The following is an 18,946-nucleotide window of genomic DNA, read 5'->3' on the forward strand; positions in this document are numbered from 1 at the left end:
ACACTGAAGAGACTTGCAAACAGAAGAAGCCAAAAGAAACAGAGGGAACCACTTTGGAAGTGACAGCTGCAACAGATTAAAACCCTGTAGTTCACACCAACTACACTGGAAGGGGTAGACCTTGAGAAGTATAAGCTGGAACAAGAAACCATCTGAAACTGAACTGACCCCACACTGCCCTCAACAGCTCCAGAGAAATTCCTAGATATATTTTTACTATTATCACTTTTTAAATTTAAAAAAATTTTAAGTCCTTTATTACCCCTTTGATTTTCATTTTTATAACCTACTGAAAGTGAAGTCGCTCAGTCATGTCTGACTCTTTGCAGCCCCATGGACTGTAGCCCGCCAGGCTCTTCTGTCCATGGGATTCTCCAGGCAAGAATACTGGAGTGGGTGGCCATTTCCTTCTCCAGGGGATCTTCCCAACCCAGGAACTAAACTCTGGTCTCCCACACCGTAGGCAGACTCTTTACTGTCTGAGCCGCCAGGGAAGCCCACTTAAACATACTATTACCTTGCAAAAAAAAAAAAAAGACTCTATTTTTAAAGCAAATTTCATATATATTTTTTATAATTTTTCTGATTTTAATATTGTGCTTTTGAGAGTCTAACCTCTACTCTAGATGTTTAATCTTTGCTTTTTGGTATTTGTTATCAACTTTGTACCTTTCAGAATCCAATCTTCAGTACCCATTTTTACGCAGGAGAGTGACTACTGGCTTGATTGCCCTCTCCCCCTTTTGACTCTCCTTTTTCTCCCCCTAGCTCACGTCTGTCTTCTCCCTCCCCTTCTCTTCTCTACCCAACTCTGTGAATCTCTTTGGGCATTTTGGGCTATGGTAAACACTTAGGGAACTGATTACTGGCTAGATGTGTCTCTCTCCTTTTGACCCCCCTGTCTTCTTCTCCTGGTCACCTCTATCTCCTTCCTCCCTCTTCTCTTCTCTATGTAACTCTGTGAACCTCTTTGGGTGTTCCAGGCTGTGGAGAGCACATAGGGATTTGATTACTGGCTAGACTGCTCTCTCCCCTTTTGATTTCCCCTCTTCTCCTCCTGTCACCTCTATTTCCCTCCTCCCTCTTCTCTTCTCCATGTAACTCAGTGAACCTTTCTGGGTGTCCCCCACTGTGGAGAATCTTTTCTCCATTAACCTAGATATTTTATCATCAGTGGTGTATGGATGGAGAAGTCTTGAGGCTACTGTAAGAATAAGACTGAAAGCCAGAAGCAGGAGGCTTAAACCCAAAACCTGAGAACACCAGAAAACTCCTGACTCCAGGGAACATTAATCAATAAGAGCTCATCCAAAAGCTTCCACACCTATACTGAAACCAAGCTCCACCAAAAGCCAACAAGTTCCAGACCAAGACATACCACGCAAATTCTCCAGCAACGCAGGAACATAGCCCTGAGCTTTAATATATAGGCTGCCCAAAGTCATATCAAACCCATCGACACTTCACAACTCACTGTTGGACACTTCATTGCACTCTAGAGAGAAGAGATCCAGGTCCACCCACTAGAACACCAACATAAGCTTCCCTAACCAGGTGACCTTGACAAGCCAATCGTCCAACCCAACCACAGGGAGGAACCTCCACAATAAAGAGGAACCACAAACTGCCAGAATACAGAAAGGTTACCCCAAACACAGCAATCTAGACAAGATGAAAAGGCAGAGAAATACTCAGCAGGTAAAGGAACATGATAAATACCCACCAAACCAAACAAAAGAAGAGGAGATAGGGAGTCTACCTGAAAAAGAATTCAGAATAATGATAGTAAAAATGATCCAAAATCTTGAAAACTAAATGGAGTTACAGATAAATAGCCTGGAGACAAGGATTGAGAAGATGCAAGAAATGTTTAACAAGAACCTAGAAGAAATAAAAAAGAGTCAATCAATAATGAATAATGCAATAACTGAGGTAGAAAAACACTCTGGAGGGAATCAACAGTAGAATAACGGAGGCAGAAGATAGGATAAGTGAGGTGGAAGATAGAATGGTGGAAATAAATGAAGCAGAGAGGAAAAAAGAAAAAAGAATTAAAAGAAATGAGGACAACCTCAGAGACCTCTAGGACAATGTCAAACACCACAACATTTAAATCATATAGTCCCAGAAGAAGAAGACAAAAAGAAAGGCCATGAGAAAATACTTGAGATAATAGTTGAAAACTTCCATTTTAATGGGGAAGGAAATAGCCACCCAGGTTCAAGAAACCTAGAGAGCCCCAAACAGGATAAACCCAAGGTGAAACACCCCAAGACACATATTAATCAAATTAACAAAGATCAAACACAAAGAACAAATATTAAAAGCAGCAAGGGAAAAACAACAAATAACACACAAGGGTATTCCCATAAGGATAACAGCTAATCTTTCAATAGAAACTCTTCAGGCCAGAAGGGAATGGCAGGACATATGTAAAGTGATGAAAGAGAAAAACCTACAACCCAGATTACTGTACCCAGTAAGGATCTCATTCAAATATGAAGGAGAAATCAAAAGCTTTACAGACAAGCAAAAGCTGAGAGAATTCAGCACCACCAAACCAGCTCTTCAACAAATGTAAAGGATCTTCTCTAGACAGGAAACACAGAAAAGGTGTATAAACTCGAACCCAAAACAACAAAATAAATGGCAACAGGATCAAACTCATCAATAATTACCTTAAATGTAATGGGTTGAATGCCCCAACCAAAAAACAAAGACTGGCTGAATGGATACAAAAACAAGACCCCTATATATGTTGTCCATAAGAGACCCACCTCAAAACAAGGGACACATACAGACTGAAAGTGAAGGACTGGAAAAAGATATTTCATGCAAACGGAGACCAAAAGAAAGCAGGAGTTGCAATACTCATATCAGATAAAATAGACTTTAAAATAAAGACTGTGAAAAGAGACAAAGAAGGACACTACATAATGATCAAAGGATCAATCCAACAAGAAGATATAACAATTATAAATATATACGCACCCAACATAGGAGCACCGCAATATGTAAGGCAAATGCTAACAAGTATGAAAGGGGAAATTAACAGTAACACAATTATAGTGGGAGACTTTAATACCCCACTCACACCTATGGATAGATCAACTAAATAGAAAATTAGCAAGGAAACACAAACTTTATCAGCACCACGCTCTAACCAGCTGAGCTAACCGGCTACCTGGAAACACAAACTTTAAAAGAGACAATGGACCAGTTAGACCTAATTGATACCTACAGGACATTTCACCCCAAAACAATGAATTTCACCTTTTCCTCAAGTGCACACGGAACCTTCTCCAGGAAAGATCATGTCCTTGGCCATAAATCTAGCCTTGGTAAATTAAAAAAAACTGAATTTATTCACAAGAGATCATAGCCAAAATCAACAAAGCTAAAAGCTGGTTCTTTCAGAAGATAAATAAAATTGACAAACCATTAGCCAGACTCATCAAGAAACAAAGGGAGAAGAATCAAATCAACAAAATTAGAAAGAAAATGGAGAAATCACAACAGACAACACAAATACAAAAGATCAAAAGAGACTACTATCAGAAACTATACGCCAATAAAATGGACAACTTGGAAGAAACACACAAATTCTTAGAAAAGTATAACTTTCCAAAACTGAACCAGAAAGAAAGAGAAAATCTTAACAGACCCATCACAAGCATGGAAATCGAAACTGTAATCAGAAATCTTCCAGCGAACAAAAGCCCAGGACCAGATGGCTTCACAGCTGAATTCTACCAAAAATATAGAGAAGAGCTAACACCTGTCTTACTCAAACTCTTCCAGAAAAGTGCAGAAGAAGGTAAACTTCCAAACTCATTCTGAGGCCACCATCACCCTAATACCAAAACCAGACAAAGATGCCACAAAAAAAGAAAACTACAGGCCAATATCACTGGTGAACATAGATGCAAAAATCCTTAACAAAATTCTAGCAAACAGAATCCAACAACATATTAAAAAAATCATACATCATGACCAAGTGGGCTTTATCCCAGGGATGCAAGGATTCTTCAATATTCGCAAAGCAACCAATGTAATACACCACATTAACAAATTGAAAGATAAAAACCATATGATTATCTCAATAGATGCAGAGAAAGCCTTTGACAAAATTCAATGACCATTTATGGTTAAAACTCTCCAGAAAGCAGGAATAGAAGGAACATACCTCAACATAATAAAAGCTATATATGATAAACCCACAGCAAACTTTATCCTCAATGGTGAAAAATTGAAAGCACTTCCCCTAAAGTCAGTAACAAGACAAGGGTGCCCACTCTCACCACTACTATTCAACATAGTTTTGGAAGTCTTAGCCACAGCAATCAGAGAAGAAAAAGAAATAAAAGGAAACCAGATTGGAAAAGAAGAAGTCAAACTCTCATTGTTTGCAGATGACATGATCTTCTACATAGAAAACCCTAAAGACACTACCAGAAAATTATAGAGCTAATCAATGAATATAGGAAAGTTGCAGGATATAAAATTAACACACAGAAATCCCTTGCACTTCTATATACTAACAATGAGGAAACAGAAAGAGAAATTAAGGAAACAATTCCATTCACCATTGCAATGAAAAGAATAAAACACTAGGAATAAATCTACCTAAAGAACAAAAGACCTATATATAGAAAACTATAAAACACTGATGAAAGAAATAAAAAATGACACAAATAGATGGAGAAGTATAACATGTTCATTAATCAAAAAAATCAATATAGTGAAAATAAGTATACTACCCAAAGTAATCTATAGATTCAATGCAATCCCTATCAAGCTACCAACGGTATTTTTCAGAGAATTAGACCAAATAATTTCACAATTATTATGGAAATACAAAAAACCTTGAATACCAAAGCACTCTTGAGAAAGAAGAATGGAACTGGAGGAATCAACCTGCCTGACTTCATGCTCTACTACAAAGCCACAGTCATCAAAACAGTATGGTACTGGCACAAAGACTGAAACATAGATCAATGGAACAAAATAGAAAGCCCAGAGATAAATCCATGCACCTGTGGACACCTTGTCTTTGACAAAGGAGGCAAGAATATACAATGGAGAAAGACAATCTCTTTAACAAGTGGTACTGGGAAAACTGGTAAAAGAATGAAACTAGAACACTTTCTAACACCATACACAAAAATAAACTCAAAATGGATTAAAGATCTAAACGTAAGACCAGAAACTACAAAACTCCTAGAGGAAAACATAGGCAAAACACTCTGACATAAATCATAGCAGGATCCTCCATGACTCACGTCCCAGAGTAATGAAAATGAAAGCAAAAATAAACAAATGGGACCTAATTAAACTTAAAAGCTTTTGCACAACGAAGGAAACTATTAGCAAGGTGAAAAGACAGCCTTCAGAATGGGAGAAAATAATAGCAAACGAAGTAATTGACAATTAATCTCAAAAATATACAAGCAACTCCTGCAGCTCAACTTTAGAAAAATAAACGATCCAATCAAAAAATGGGCCAAAGAACGAAACAGACATTTCTCCAAAGAAGACATACAGATGGCTAACAAACACATGAAAAGATGCTCAACATCACTCATTATCAGAGAAATGCAAATCAAAACCACAACGAGGTACCATCTCATGCTGGTGAGAATGGCTGCTATCAAAAAGTCTAGAAACAATAAATGCTAGAGAGGGTGTGGAGAAAAGGGAACCCTCTAACACTGTTGGTGGGAATGCAAACTGGTACAGCCACTATAGAGAACAGTATGGAGATTCCTTGAAAAATTGGAAATAGAACTGCCATATGACCCAACAATCCCACTGCTGGGCATACACACCAAGGAAACCAGAACTGAAAGAGACACGTGCACCCCAATGTTCACTGCAGCACTGTTTACAATAGCCAGGATATGGAAGCAACCTAGATGTCCATCAGCAGACAAATGGATAAGAAAGCTGTGGTACATATACACAATGGAATATTACTCAGCCATTAAAAAGAATGCATTGAATCAGTTCTAATGAGGTGGATAAAACTGGAGCCTATTATACAGAATGAAGTAAGTCAGAAAGAAAAACACCAATACAGTATACTAACACATATATATGGAATTTAGAAAGATGGTAACAATGACCATATACACGAGACAGCAAAAGAGACACAGATGTATAGAACAATCTTTTGGACACTGTGGGAGAAGGCGAGGGTGGGATGATCTGGGAGAATAGCATTGAAACATGTATATTATCATATGTGAAACAGATCGCCAGTCCAGGTTCGATGCATGAGACAGGGTGCTCAGGGCTGGTGTGTGGGATGATCCTGAGGGATGGGATGGGGAGGGACGTGGGAGGGGGATTCAGGATGGGGGACACATGTACACCCATGGCTGAGTCATGTCAATGTATGGCAAAAACCAGTACAATATTGTAAAGTAATTAGCCTCCAATTAAAATAAATAAATTAAAATTAATAAAAAACATGTTGACTGTAATAATTCTTATTTTGATTAATAAAGATGTGTTTGAGCCTAGTTACAATGATTAAAATTTATTTCTGAAACCGGAATTATGTTTGCACCAACCTAGTAAATGTCCAACCTTGTTCTGTGTGCTGACCCCTAGCACCACCACTGGGCCAGATGCGCCCATGTCCCTCCCTCTGGTGCCCAGCCTGCTCCAAGAGCCTGCAGGAGGCAGAGCTACAGACATGGTCCCAGGCCTGGGACCAAGGCACACCACGACAAGGCCTGAGTGGAGATAGAAGCTGCTCTCCAGGGTTGCCAGAAGGATGGGCACAGGCAGGAGGGGAGCTGGAGCACCGCAGGGTGGCCATGGCGAGGGGCAGCCTCAGAGCACATGTAGGACACCCCTTAGTCATGAAGCCACTGGCCTCTGGCTGGCTCTGCTCGAAACTCCCTGCTGTGACACTGCTCAGGGTGGGGCGGGGGGCCTGTGGGGAGATGGTGCTGTCACCCTCCCCCACTGCTGCCCCTCTGGTGACTCACGCGCCATCCTGGCCCGTGGCCCTCCTGGAGCCTTTAGGGTTCTGCTGCTGCTCACCTAACAGGCCCTCGACAGGACCAAGACAACCCCATCACTGGTGCCTGCAGCTGAGGGCCTGAGGGCTGCAGGCCTTGCCAAGGGACAAGCATGTGACCGCCTGGTGCACGACCTTCCAGAGGGGAGCTCTGTCACTACTCCCCAGCCCTGAGGGGACCAAGGTGGGGTCATGGGGCAAACACATTTCCCTTGATACAAAGGGAGGCAAAAACCAGAAAACATGTTACAAACAAAAATCCCAGCCAACATGGACCATCTGAAGCCCAGTATTTGTGTGCTTTAGAGCCCACCCAGCCACAGCACAAGACCCTTCCCCACTATGACCCCGCCGTGCCCTCACCTCCAGGCATCACCTGGCCGACATCCTGAACTGTGAGGACTGACAGCTTCTCCTCAGCGTCCACTCTGATCACCCCATGACTGAGGCCACTCATGGACAGCACAGCTCTTCTTGGAGGAGGGCCCCCCAGGTCAGGCGGCCTGGAAACAAAATTTATTAACTGATGAGGGGACAGCCCCCTGACAATAGGATGATGTGCAGCAAAGTGCCAGCTGGCGCCAGGCTGTGGGGATGCTGGCTGCGAGACCTGACACCCCACCCCATGTACTCCACAGCAGGGGACCAGGGGGCTGCAGGGACCATGCAGTGATACTGCATGCCTTCCAAGAAGGGAACAAAGGTGACCGCTTCCACCAGATGGTACTGGGACAGTGCCCAGAGCCCCAGGCAGCAGGTGAGCAGAGTCCATGCTTCCTGGGAGCAAGCCCAGAGGACCCTGAGACCAGAGGAGGTGGCCTGGAGCCACGGCAGAAGAACAGCAGGCCGCACCACCCATTCCAGGCAAAGGCCACGGAGCCGCAGCAGCTTGTCCCGACTCCCGACTACAGGAAGCCAGGGACAGTAAAGCAGCCACTGCTGCAATGCCAAGTTTGGGCCTGTTTGGTCTCGCAGCAGCAGAATCTGGGTGGCTGAGAATCAAATGTCATGTCCCTTCCAGTAAGAAAAACCACTCTGCTGAGCACAAGAGGTCATCGCAGAACAAAGGCATGAAGAACCCCTCCTGAGGTCTGGGGAGGATAAAGGTGATGTTTTTAATGCTGATTCTTATCAATATGTTAGGATTTCTTACTGCCATGGATAAATAAACAACGTAATACAAGACCACAACTGAAACTCACTCTTTAACAACTGAGCTGAGAGTGGGAAATTAACAGAGTGCCCGCAAATGTGAGCGTACTGCCCTCTACCTGAGGATGGCACTCGGGGGCATGGACAGCAGCCTTAGGTGAGCAGAGATGACTGGGCAGGAAGGTGACCTCGCTGGGGCATGGGGAGTCACATGGGTGAGCACAGAGCAGGAGGCTGTGTCTCTCAGGCCTCACAACCCCATCAGAACAGGGCGAGTCCTGGGCTGCAATAATCCAGAGATGGTACTCCAGGGAGCACCATGGAACTGTGTCACAAATCAGGACAGCTGGGGAGGCACGTGTGGCCAACAGGGGGTGCAGACATGGCGGTCGGGGCAGCCCCGCTAGGACATGAACACGCCTGGAGACGGGCCCCAGACCAAGCACTGCTCACGGTTTCTCTTACTCAGGAACCAATCAACCAAATTTGCTCTCACAGGTAATTCAGCTGAACGAGGAAAAATTAAGTGTCTACAAGACAGAGCAAGTGATCAGCTACCTGCGGATGGCCACGGTGAGCGCCTCCGGTGAGCTGGCACAGGGACAGATGACCTCTGGCCTCAACCCTCTGGCCTGGAAGACGTTGAGGAATGCATCACAGGAGGATATGGACCCTGCGTGAGACAGAGTGGACATGAACGCTGAGTGGAAGCCGTCAGGCACCCAATGTGGAGGATGCCAGGCACCAGGCCAAGATGCTGTACCCCTTCACCTCAATCAACCCATCAGTCTCATGGGGGGGGGGGGGGGGGGCACTGTTTCCACAAAAAACAGGATGCGTTTTCAAATCACTAGCAAATAAGCGGACTCTCACCCCTGGCATTGAGTCTGAGGTCTAACAGCCTCGCCCACCTACTGGCAGCTGTGCAAATGGGAGGCGACCCCGGCCACTTACAGAGCTGGAGTTGAACCTTCTGCAGCACAAGGCCTGACCCTGTGAGCACCCACTCCTGGATGCACCTCGTAGCTGCAGTCTGCCAATGGCTTCAACATGCCTCTCCCTGCAGGGGCAGCCCAGTCCTTCAACCCTGCTTCTCTGCCCACTTGCCCAGCCACCGTCTGGGGTGGTGCTGCCTGCTCAGGGCCTAAGTCAGCACGGCATTGCCCCCACCAGGACCAGGGCTGCACCCCAAACTGCAGCGTTCTGCCGCAGGGAGGCTCAGGAAAGGAGGGGAACCTGGCTATGGGTCCTTGCATCCAGCAGAGGACAAACAAGACAGTCTGGATCGCTCGGCGCATCAGGGAAGCGATGGGCACTCAGAGTGCTGGGATCTGAGGTCTGTGGGCCAGCCGGCCTGGGGAGGGGCTCCTGGTGGCTCAGCAGCTGCGCCAAGAGTGTGGTGGAGACACAGAGGAGCCAGCGGCCTGTGGTACTTTGGAGGCAGGACGAGGGGTTCAGGGGTAGATGGAGGAAATAAGACGCTTTGGGGTGCTAGAAGGTGGGGTGTCCTCCCAACAGTCAGGTACCCAGGAGCCCAGGGTTGTCAGGGCCACGCTATACAGGGGTTCCGAGGGTGGGGGGTGGGCAGTACTCACAGGGGTTTGCACCATCAGCCACGATCAGCAGGCGCAGGGAGCTGAGGCTGACGTCCCTCTGACCTCGCTGAGCCAAGAGAGACCAATGCATGTCGCGGGACTTCACCAGGGCAGCTTGGGCTGTGGGGGAGCAGGATGTGTCTGCGTCACGCGCAGGCAGCAGGCCACGTGCCCCCCACAGCCCAGCCTCTGGGCTTCCCCCACCTGGCCCGCCTGGAAGCCAGCAGTGCAGGGGCCGTTCTGACTCTCCCCCTGCTCCCACCACACCTGCCTCTTGCTCCCCAGCTGCCCCTCCCTGGCTGCCCCTCCCCAACAGGGGGGACCCTGCTCCCTCTAGCAGGAGGGGGCACTGCCGAACGCCCCCCTTGGATTCGGTTTTCATCCGTCAGACAGGGTCATCAGAGACAGCCACCCACAGGGCATGGCCCACATCCACACTCCATAACCGGGAACGTCATTAGTGTGGTCGACACATACGGGGCACCCAGGACACAGTAGGCCCGCCAAGCCCTGCTGGAGCAGAGCCTAGGGACACCCGGATCATGCAGGGGTGGCCATGCTCGGGAAGCACCGACTGACTCCGGATGGACAGCAGGGTGGGTGTGGCCCTGCAGGCAGCCCCCCAGCTCTGGATCATAAACTGCTTTGTTTGAACAATCAGCTTTGCTACTGGTGGCTTGAAGAGCCCTAACTTCAAATTCAAGCCATCTCAAGAGCTAAGGATCAGAAGCGTTTATGTGACAGCATGAAGTCAGGAGTCTATGGCCATGCCGAACAGAGCCGTCCTCCACAGCCCCCTATTTCCAGCACTGCAGAGTCAGGCTGTGGGGCAGGGGGTGCCTGCCCTGGCCCCGCCCTACCACAGCTCTGTGTGTGCTGTATTATTTCTTAATCACCAAAGATTAACTCAAAGACCCCTCTAAGGAAGGGCACACAGACAGATGACGTTCCTCCGTTACCTTTATACACACACACTTTCTGAATCCAGGAGAGTGGGTTCGCCTTCATCAGCGCATACGGGATGCTGACCACATGTATCCTGTTCAAGATGCTCTGTAAAGAGACCCGTGGTTGTGGGGGAAGGGGGCCCCACCAGGAGAGGCACAGAGAGTGTCAGAGCTCCACTCACAGCACAAGGGCTGACTCCACCAGCCACCGTGGGGCTTGGTGTTAGCAACCTCCCCACAGTTAGGTAGTACAGACACAGCACTCACTGTTAACACTCCATGCCACAGGCCGGCATCCCTTTTGAAATCCAGCACATTTGTTAATGTTTCAGCTGAAAGTGGACAAAGATGGTTAAACAACCAAGTGACCTTCCTCACAAGTCACGTGCATTTTCAGAGACATCCTGAGATGATTACATCATCAACAAATAAGGAGTTCTAGGAAACATACAAAGCACTTCCAAATACCATGTCCCAACCAGTCATAATCTTGGTAAATGTGAAAGCAGATCACACAACTGCGAGTTAGCACAGAGAACGAGCTGACTGCTCTTCTGGAAACACAGGAAGCAGCCACATGCCAGAGGCAGCAGGAGTGCGCACCTCCCTCTCCTCTCGGACGTGGAGCGGACGGAGGGCAGCAGAGGGTCGCTCGTTCCCAGGCCCCGCCCCCTTCTCAGGTCACCCTGAAGCCCCAGGGTCACAGCAGGCCGTGTCCCTCCCCTCCCATAGGCCTCGCTGCGTGAGCTCTGGGAGGGGCCGGAGAGCCGCCCCAACCCTTACCTTCCGAGTAGCCGCACGCCTGGGTCAGAGACTGGCACTGTGCCAGCAGGGACGCATGCGACACCGCCACTCCCACCGTACTTCCCTCCTTGCTGGTTTTGTACTGAAAGATTCCAAAGCACGAGCTCATTAGGTGACATTTCTGGAAGCTGTCCTTCACCCACCACAGGTTCAACCAGAGCACACAGCATGCCCGGGCCCTCGAGGTGATGCCCTCAGCTGACGTCAGGCTCACCCTGGGTGGATGAGGGGTGACAGGGCACGCAGGTGGCCCCAGGGAGGCAGCAGGGGAGGCTCTGGGGTGAAGGAAAAGCCCACATGGAGGGGCCTGAGCACGGGGTCCGGCAAGGGCATACCTCGATGTAGGCGGTCCGGGGCCCCGCATCCTGCAATGCCGGGTGCCAGTCCTTGGGGGGCTTGGTCAGGTGCTTCCCATCGATCACCAGCCAGGTGAGCGGGGGCCAGCCTGTGAGGGCACAAACGGGGACACGCAGAGGCAGGGTCAGAGGCCCTGCTCCCTCCTGACACCTCTGCATCCAACACGCTGCCCGAGCCACTGAACGGTGGGCAGGAGCCCCCGTCTCGCTGGGCCTTGGTGCACTTATGTTTAATGACCAGTGGCCGCCAGGCTGGCCAGCACAGCTCTAGACCCTGAGCCAGGTGAGGAGCGAGATTCACCAAGGTCTAAAACAAGACCCCACTTTTGCTGGAGGCCCCTTTGTCTCTGTAGTGGCTGCTGACAGGAAAGGACGCCCAAGGGCCCAGTTTAGCAGAGAACCCTGCCACATGCTGCCCGCCCGTGGGCCCACCTTTGAAGGTCACCACCTCTCCGGTCTGAGCCTTGGGCAGCCCTTTCTGACAAGCGTCTGTGGTCAGGGCCAGGGAGATGCCACAGCTGCCCAGCAGAAACCCGACCTGCTGGCTGCCAGCATCCTGCAGAAACAGAGGGGCAGGGGGCTCGCTCGCACACAGAACGGCTTTCCTCAGCACCTGCAAAACTAGACCAGGTCAGCCTGAGAGGTGTGTGCATCATTTCCCTCAAAATGGAATACTTAAGTTCTTAAGTTCAAAAGATAAAGTTCTGGGTAACTAACTTCTCAAAGTTTTTCTTGCAAATGACTCTTACTAGCATTTTAATAAACTCCAAAAATAATAGCACTGAAATTTACACTTGATTTGTGTTTAGAATATACAGATTAATCTGGGGAGGTCTGACCTTTAACAATCTTAATTATTTTTACACAGAATACGTCCTTCAGTAGCATTTTATCATTTTCTTCTTATAAGTTTTACAAACTCGAATCTTTCCCTAAGAAACCTGTATTCAAATATATGCATATCATATATATCACCCTTTGGGATATACTGCATTTATTCACAAGTTTTACTTTGAGGATTCTTGAATTCGAATATTTTTTGCTGATAATGCTCATGTTAATAATTACCTGAACACTGGGATACAATAGAAAACTATGATTTTCTAAAATACATGTTGAGTCTACTCCTAGAATAATATACTTTTCAGTAATCAGATTACTGGTATTTATATCTAAAGTGTAATAGCTATCTAGGACATCAGGCCCTTCCCCACCGGAAGCCACCTGTGAGCAATGAGATCTGCTCACTGTTTTGGAGGTGACAGGAACACAGGAGGATCTCATGTCATGTGTTTATCACTGAGAAATGAGCTGTAACACATCTCTGGAATGACTGATTCATCCAGAAGTGAAAATTATTATCAAGAAGCACATCATTTTGAGAAACGGTTTAACAGAATCTCATCAGATCCCAAATTCTATTCGTTAGAAGAAAAGACGTTCGTTTCTGTTGGGATATCAGCACCAACAGGCGTTCTTGCGCCTTTCTCCCAGGGAGACACGCGAACGGGCATCTGGGCGAAGCTGCCCTAGTCTCTCTGAAGCCCGCCCGCCCGTCCTCCCCCAACAAGAGGCGCCTGGAGCGAGGACAGGAAGATGCCTGCACTGGACGCAGGACTTCAGGACCCAGCCTCGGGGACCACGAACCCAAGCTGGCATCACGCACTACCTTTCTCGTGAGCGGCACTTCGATGGGGACGGGAACCAGCTCGGCCAGGAGACACCCGTAGAACGCAACCATGAACATCACTGGGTCACTATTCGGGAACACCAGTGCCACCTACAAGAGCACAAAGGAAAACCCTGCAATCTACTTGGGAAGAAGTGAGTCATCAGCATACCTGCTGATGAGACAGATTTTAGCTCAGAAAATGTTACTTTGTGTGTTAATACTTGGTTCTTAAGTTTCCACAACCACGTAACTTCTACTACATAGTTTTTAGATTAAAGTCTTTACTCCACATGCAACAAAACATGTTAATTTAAATTCCTGGGCCTAATAAAAAGCAAGTCTGGCAAAGCAAGTTGGGCAGGGTCTGCCAGTGGGTCTAGATCCACCTCCATCCACTCTGACCACTCAGGGACGGTGTGATGGACCACCACCCACCATCAAGTAGCCCAGGAGAAAATCACCTGGACATGAAAAGAGAATCCGGAATCAAAGTATATCCAAATACCTTCCAAAAGGGAAAATCTGGACACTGAAGTTTAATTGGCCAGATCTTCACTCAAGACTGAAACACTAACAGCGGAGAGCAGGGGGCATAGAATACCTCGCAAGACCCCGCCCCCCACACCTCTCCCTGAGTCTCCACAGGGGGTCCACTCCCTGCTCTCATCCGGTCATCATGCTGCCACAGTTTAAATCACACGTTCTCAGGACCTCCCTGGTGGTCCAGTGGTTAAGACTTCACACTCCCAATGCAGGGCACCGAGGTCTGATCCCTGGTCAGGGAACTAGATCCCATATGCCACAAGCACGGCCCCCAAAATTACATATTCTATTACATTTATCTTACATTTTTATAAAAAAAAATCTTTTTTGAGCACAGAGATTTAAAATGACAAAAGCACTAATGAAAACCAGCACCCTACACCCTTCCCCATCCCCCAAGGCAATCACTTCTAACACATCTTAAACCCTCCCTTTCTCATCTTTTCAGACACTATGCTCATCTTGTTGCATCTCACGTCTGAAGCTATTGGACAGGCGCTTTACTTCCTTTTACAGTAGACGAACCCTGAGTCCTCTGCCCTCTTCCCCTCTCTCTTCTCCCATCATCCCAATTTCCATGTCTTACAATATCTGGTTAAATTAAAAGCTATTTAGGAATATTTGTAAGCCCGTAACATTGTAATAAGTGTGCCTGAAACCTACATGGTAAGCCAGAACAGTATATGAGGAGACTCTTAACACGGAGCCTTGGATAACTAATAACCCTTTAACAAGACAAAACTTGAGCTACATCTATATTAACTCTGTACTTGAGGCCTGGAAATCAAGTTTCTAACAAGTTTCTTGAAAATGGCAAAGATCTCCTCTGAAGGTTGATGTTAGTAAGTGTTTGTCCCACTAAAAGGACTGTGAGCCTTGACACTGGATGTTTGGTAGAGCGTAAACGTGAATATTCATTGGAAGGACTGATGCTGATTCTGAAGCTCCAATACTTTGGCCACCTGATGCAAAGAACTGACTCCTTGGAAAAGACCCTGATGCTGAGAAAGACTGAAGGCAGGAGAAGAAGAGGACAACAGAGGATGAGATGGTTGGATGGCATCACCGATTTGATAGACATGAGTTTGAGCAAGCTCTGGGAGTTGGCTGGCATGCTGCAGTCCATGGGGTTGTGAAGAGTTGGACATGACTGAGCAACTGATTTGAACACGGTTTTAGAGAATCTCTTATAAAGTTGTGTCTGTTCAAGTTTATAAAATACATTACCACAGGAGGATGAACTTGCCACCCACCTCTGATCACTAACTCTCTGTGATCTCATCAGCCTTTTTATAACTAACCCAACTATGTGGATCCACTTACAAGTCAATAAAATATCTGTAAGTATGTCCTTGCAAGAACTTTCCTCCAGAGAAAGAAATGAGTGATTCTTAGACTCATTGTAAAGCACAACATGAGTCCGGGTTTCCAGCAGGTCTGTCCTAAAGCATCAGGTACACAAGGTATCGTCCGGTACCATTCACACTTCTACAGCCAAGCTCCGCCCTGTCTTCTGGCAGGACAGTCACTGCCTCTTTCACCAGCTTCATTCCCTGTGTGCACTGGCCAGCTTTCTCAGAAATGCTCCACTGGGTTGTCAAACCCGGTCAATAGTATTTCCAAATAACTAGCCAGGCAGGTAAGCTCACAGTCTCACCAGCTGCTGACCAGCTGGCTTACCTGGGGCCTCATCCTCCTGGTCCTATCTGGGCTGCTCCTTGGCCCGCAGCTTGATGTCACCCTGGTAGCTCTCCTGTCTGACCACTCACTCATATGCTGAAGTACTTCCTCGGCTAACTTCCCGAGACAGTGCTTCAGAGCCAGCTGTCTGAGTGCTACCTGTCTGAAAACAGTGCCCTGTCCTCACCTCTGTGACTATCTGAGTGCAACGTGTCTGAAAACAGTGCTCCATCCTCACTTCTGTGACTGTCTGAAAACAGTACCCCATCCTCATCATTGTGGACTGCCCAGGAACAGACCTGAAGGTTGAAAATACAGCTCCGTGTCCTTCAGTATCACACCAAGAAGCCAGCCCTGGGGCTGCTGGGCCTTCCCGGACAGCCCACTCTCCCTGAAAGCTGTACCCACCTTCCAGTACCTGGGCAGGTGCCTTGGTGTGGGCCCCTGCACCCCCACAGGTCCTTCACCCCAGGTCTGGAAATGGTCTGGCATCACTATTATGATGCAAAATTCCCCTCTCTCCTCTAGAATGTCATCTTAGAGGGCAGCCTTCATGATCAAGTCTAACCTGCACTGTTCTTCCTACTTTCCATCTCTGAGTCTCCCCTACTAGTATCTTCTCCTTGATTTACAGAGATATATCCTCACATCAGATCTCCAGGGATGTTAATACTAATATTTTTAAAAACTTATTTTTGGCCTCTATCTTTCCTCCACACTGGGTTGTTTCCTCTTCCTCCCTTCCTTTCTCCCCCAGTTCAGTTAAGTCGCTCAGTCGTGTCCGACTCTTTGTGACCCTATGGACTGCAGCACACCAGGTTTCCCTGTCCATCACCAACTCCCAGAGCCTGCTCAGACTCATGTCCATCAAATCAGTGATGCCATCCAACCTCTCATCTTCTGTCGTCCCCTTTTCCTCCTGCCTTCAATCTTGCCCAGCATCAGAGGCTTTTCCAATGAGTCATTCTTTGCATCAGGTGGCCAAAGTATTGGAGCTTCAGCATCAGTCCTTCCAATGAATATTCAGGACGATTTCCTTTAGGATGGACTGGCTGAATCTCCTTGCAGTCCAAGGGACTCTCAAGAGTCTTCTCCAACACCACAGTTCTAAAGCACCAGTTCTTTGGTGGTCAGCTTTCTTTATGGTCCAACTCTCACATCCATACGTGACTACTGGAAAAATCATAGCCTTGACTAGACGAACCTTTGTTGACAAAGCAACGCCTCTGCTTTTTAATATGCTGTCTCGGTTGGTCATAGCTTTTCTTCCAAGGAGCAAGCATCTTTTAATTTCATGGCTGCATAACCAACTGCAGTGATTTTGGAGCCCAGAAAAATAAAGTCTCACTGCTTTCCATTGTTTCCCCATCTATTTGCCATGAAGTGATGGGACTGGATGCCATGATCTTAGTTTTTTGAAAGCTGAGTTTTAAGCCAACTTTTTCACTCTTTCACTTTCAACAAGAGGCTCTTTAGTTTTTCATCACTTTCTGCCATAAGGGTGGTGTCATCTGCATATCTGAGGATACTGATATTTCTCCCAGCAATCTTGATTCCAGCTTGTGCTTCATCAAGCCTGGCATTTCACATGACGTACTCTGCATATAAGTTAAATAAGCAGGATGACAATATACAGCCTTGACGTACTCCTTTCCCAATTTGGAACCAGTCATTATTCCCTGTCCAGTTCTAACTGTTGCTTCTTGACCTGCATACAGATTTCTCAGGAGGCGGGTAAGGTGGTCTGGTATTCCCATCTCTTGAAGAATTTCCCACAGTTTCTTGTGACCTTTCTCCCCCACCTTCCCTTTTTCTGCCCATTTCTTGGCCCTTTGGTTCTTCTCTTTCACACCCAAGTTTCTGTCCTTAAACATCCTTGACTGATGATTTACATTAAAGACTGAGGCACCTGGAGAGATGCCCGAAACTCACTATCATCCTGTCCACTCACAGCTCCTCTGCTGGGTGCGCTGACCTCAGGCGCCCCTCTTCACAGGGGATGTCACTGCTGAGCGGGCTGGTTTTCACCATTCTGAACTCCCTGTTATACCTGGCCTCCTCATGTCTGGCTCAGACTGCCGAGAGCAGTGCTGTGGGCAGAACTTCCCACAATAGCGGAAATGTTCCTTCTCAGCATTCCTTCTCTATTAAATATGCTAGCTGTCAGTCACAAGTAGTGACTGACTGATCCTCGGAAACAGGATTCGCACAACTCTTGGGTTAATTTGAACAGCCCATGTAGCCACTGTGGACCGTGCTGGGCAGCGCAGGATGAGGAACTGCACTGGTGGGAGTGCAGGCCAATAGCCTTCTCTGTTCCATTCTGGCCAGTGGGAAAGAGGGGGCTTCCTGGCCACACGGAACAGGGTAGGAGATGAATACAAAACACCTAGAATTTCAAAGTAACATCTCCAATTCCTCACAAAATATCAGCTTTGGAAATGGAACATTAATACCTGAGATTAATATTTGTATTAAAACCAACACATATGAAGTGGGACAGAAAAGAAGGTGAAGAATCAGAGACTGTGCAATGAGTGAGAATAAAAGGAACCATCATTTTATCTCCATCGACACAAACTTTCCCAACGTTCAGTGCTTTTCACTGCTGACTTAAACCCCTTGTGTCAATGCTGTGAGTCAAAACAATCGACAGCACTGATGTCAGCAAGACGGAGTTCTGGCCTCCGCTCTCGCTCACTCCCTCCAACAAAGGTTCATTTGGTTACTTACTCTGTCTCCAGGTTTAAGCAGTGGTTCGTTCTTATTAGTCAGTTTATTAAGTAGAGTATAAGCTAGTTTTAAACTTCGACTCCAAAGTTTGCCTAAAATAGAATAAAAATACTAACAATGTAAAATTTAAGAAACTAACAATTGCCATTTTAATGTAGCAATCACAACACTCCACAATATACCATTATTACTCTATTGTGAAAATGCAGATATTAATAGTTGCCAATTGATAGTTATTTTGCACAATGTGATAATGAACATCATAGTTTTCTCTTAGAAACAAGTTACAGATTTATTTTTCTTAACAGAAAAATAAAACATTTTATTATAAAAAAAATTCAAAATACAGAAAAGCCAGCTGAAAAAAAGCATTCTTTCTATTATGTATGTATGTGTATACACACACATAATATGCATAATTTTTTTTAAATGGG

General features: G+C 46.7%; 1 protein-coding gene across 5 annotated transcripts in view; it reads right to left on the reverse strand.

The window, feature by feature from the left end:
* Positions 1-18,946, reverse strand: part of DIP2A (disco interacting protein 2 homolog A) — a 110,154-nt gene that overhangs the window by 37,967 nt on the left and 53,241 nt on the right. For all 5 annotated transcript variants that reach the window (XM_061167381.1, XM_061167380.1, XM_061167382.1 and 2 more), the window contains 10 exons: positions 18,513-18,604; positions 13,554-13,664; positions 12,317-12,440; positions 11,864-11,973; positions 11,508-11,610; positions 10,992-11,056; positions 10,737-10,830; positions 9,778-9,897; positions 8,741-8,855; positions 7,394-7,533 (listed from right to left, as the gene is read on the reverse strand). In XM_061167381.1, coding sequence (XP_061023364.1) covers positions 7,394-7,533; positions 8,741-8,855; positions 9,778-9,897; positions 10,737-10,830; positions 10,992-11,056; positions 11,508-11,610; positions 11,864-11,973; positions 12,317-12,440; positions 13,554-13,664; positions 18,513-18,604 — 1,074 coding nt within the window. The remainder of the gene's footprint in view (positions 1-7,393; positions 7,534-8,740; positions 8,856-9,777; positions 9,898-10,736; positions 10,831-10,991; positions 11,057-11,507; positions 11,611-11,863; positions 11,974-12,316; positions 12,441-13,553; positions 13,665-18,512; positions 18,605-18,946) is intronic.

This window comes from Dama dama, chromosome 19, assembly GCF_033118175.1.
Source record: "Dama dama isolate Ldn47 chromosome 19, ASM3311817v1, whole genome shotgun sequence".
Classification (NCBI taxonomy): Eukaryota; Metazoa; Chordata; class Mammalia; order Artiodactyla; family Cervidae; genus Dama; species Dama dama.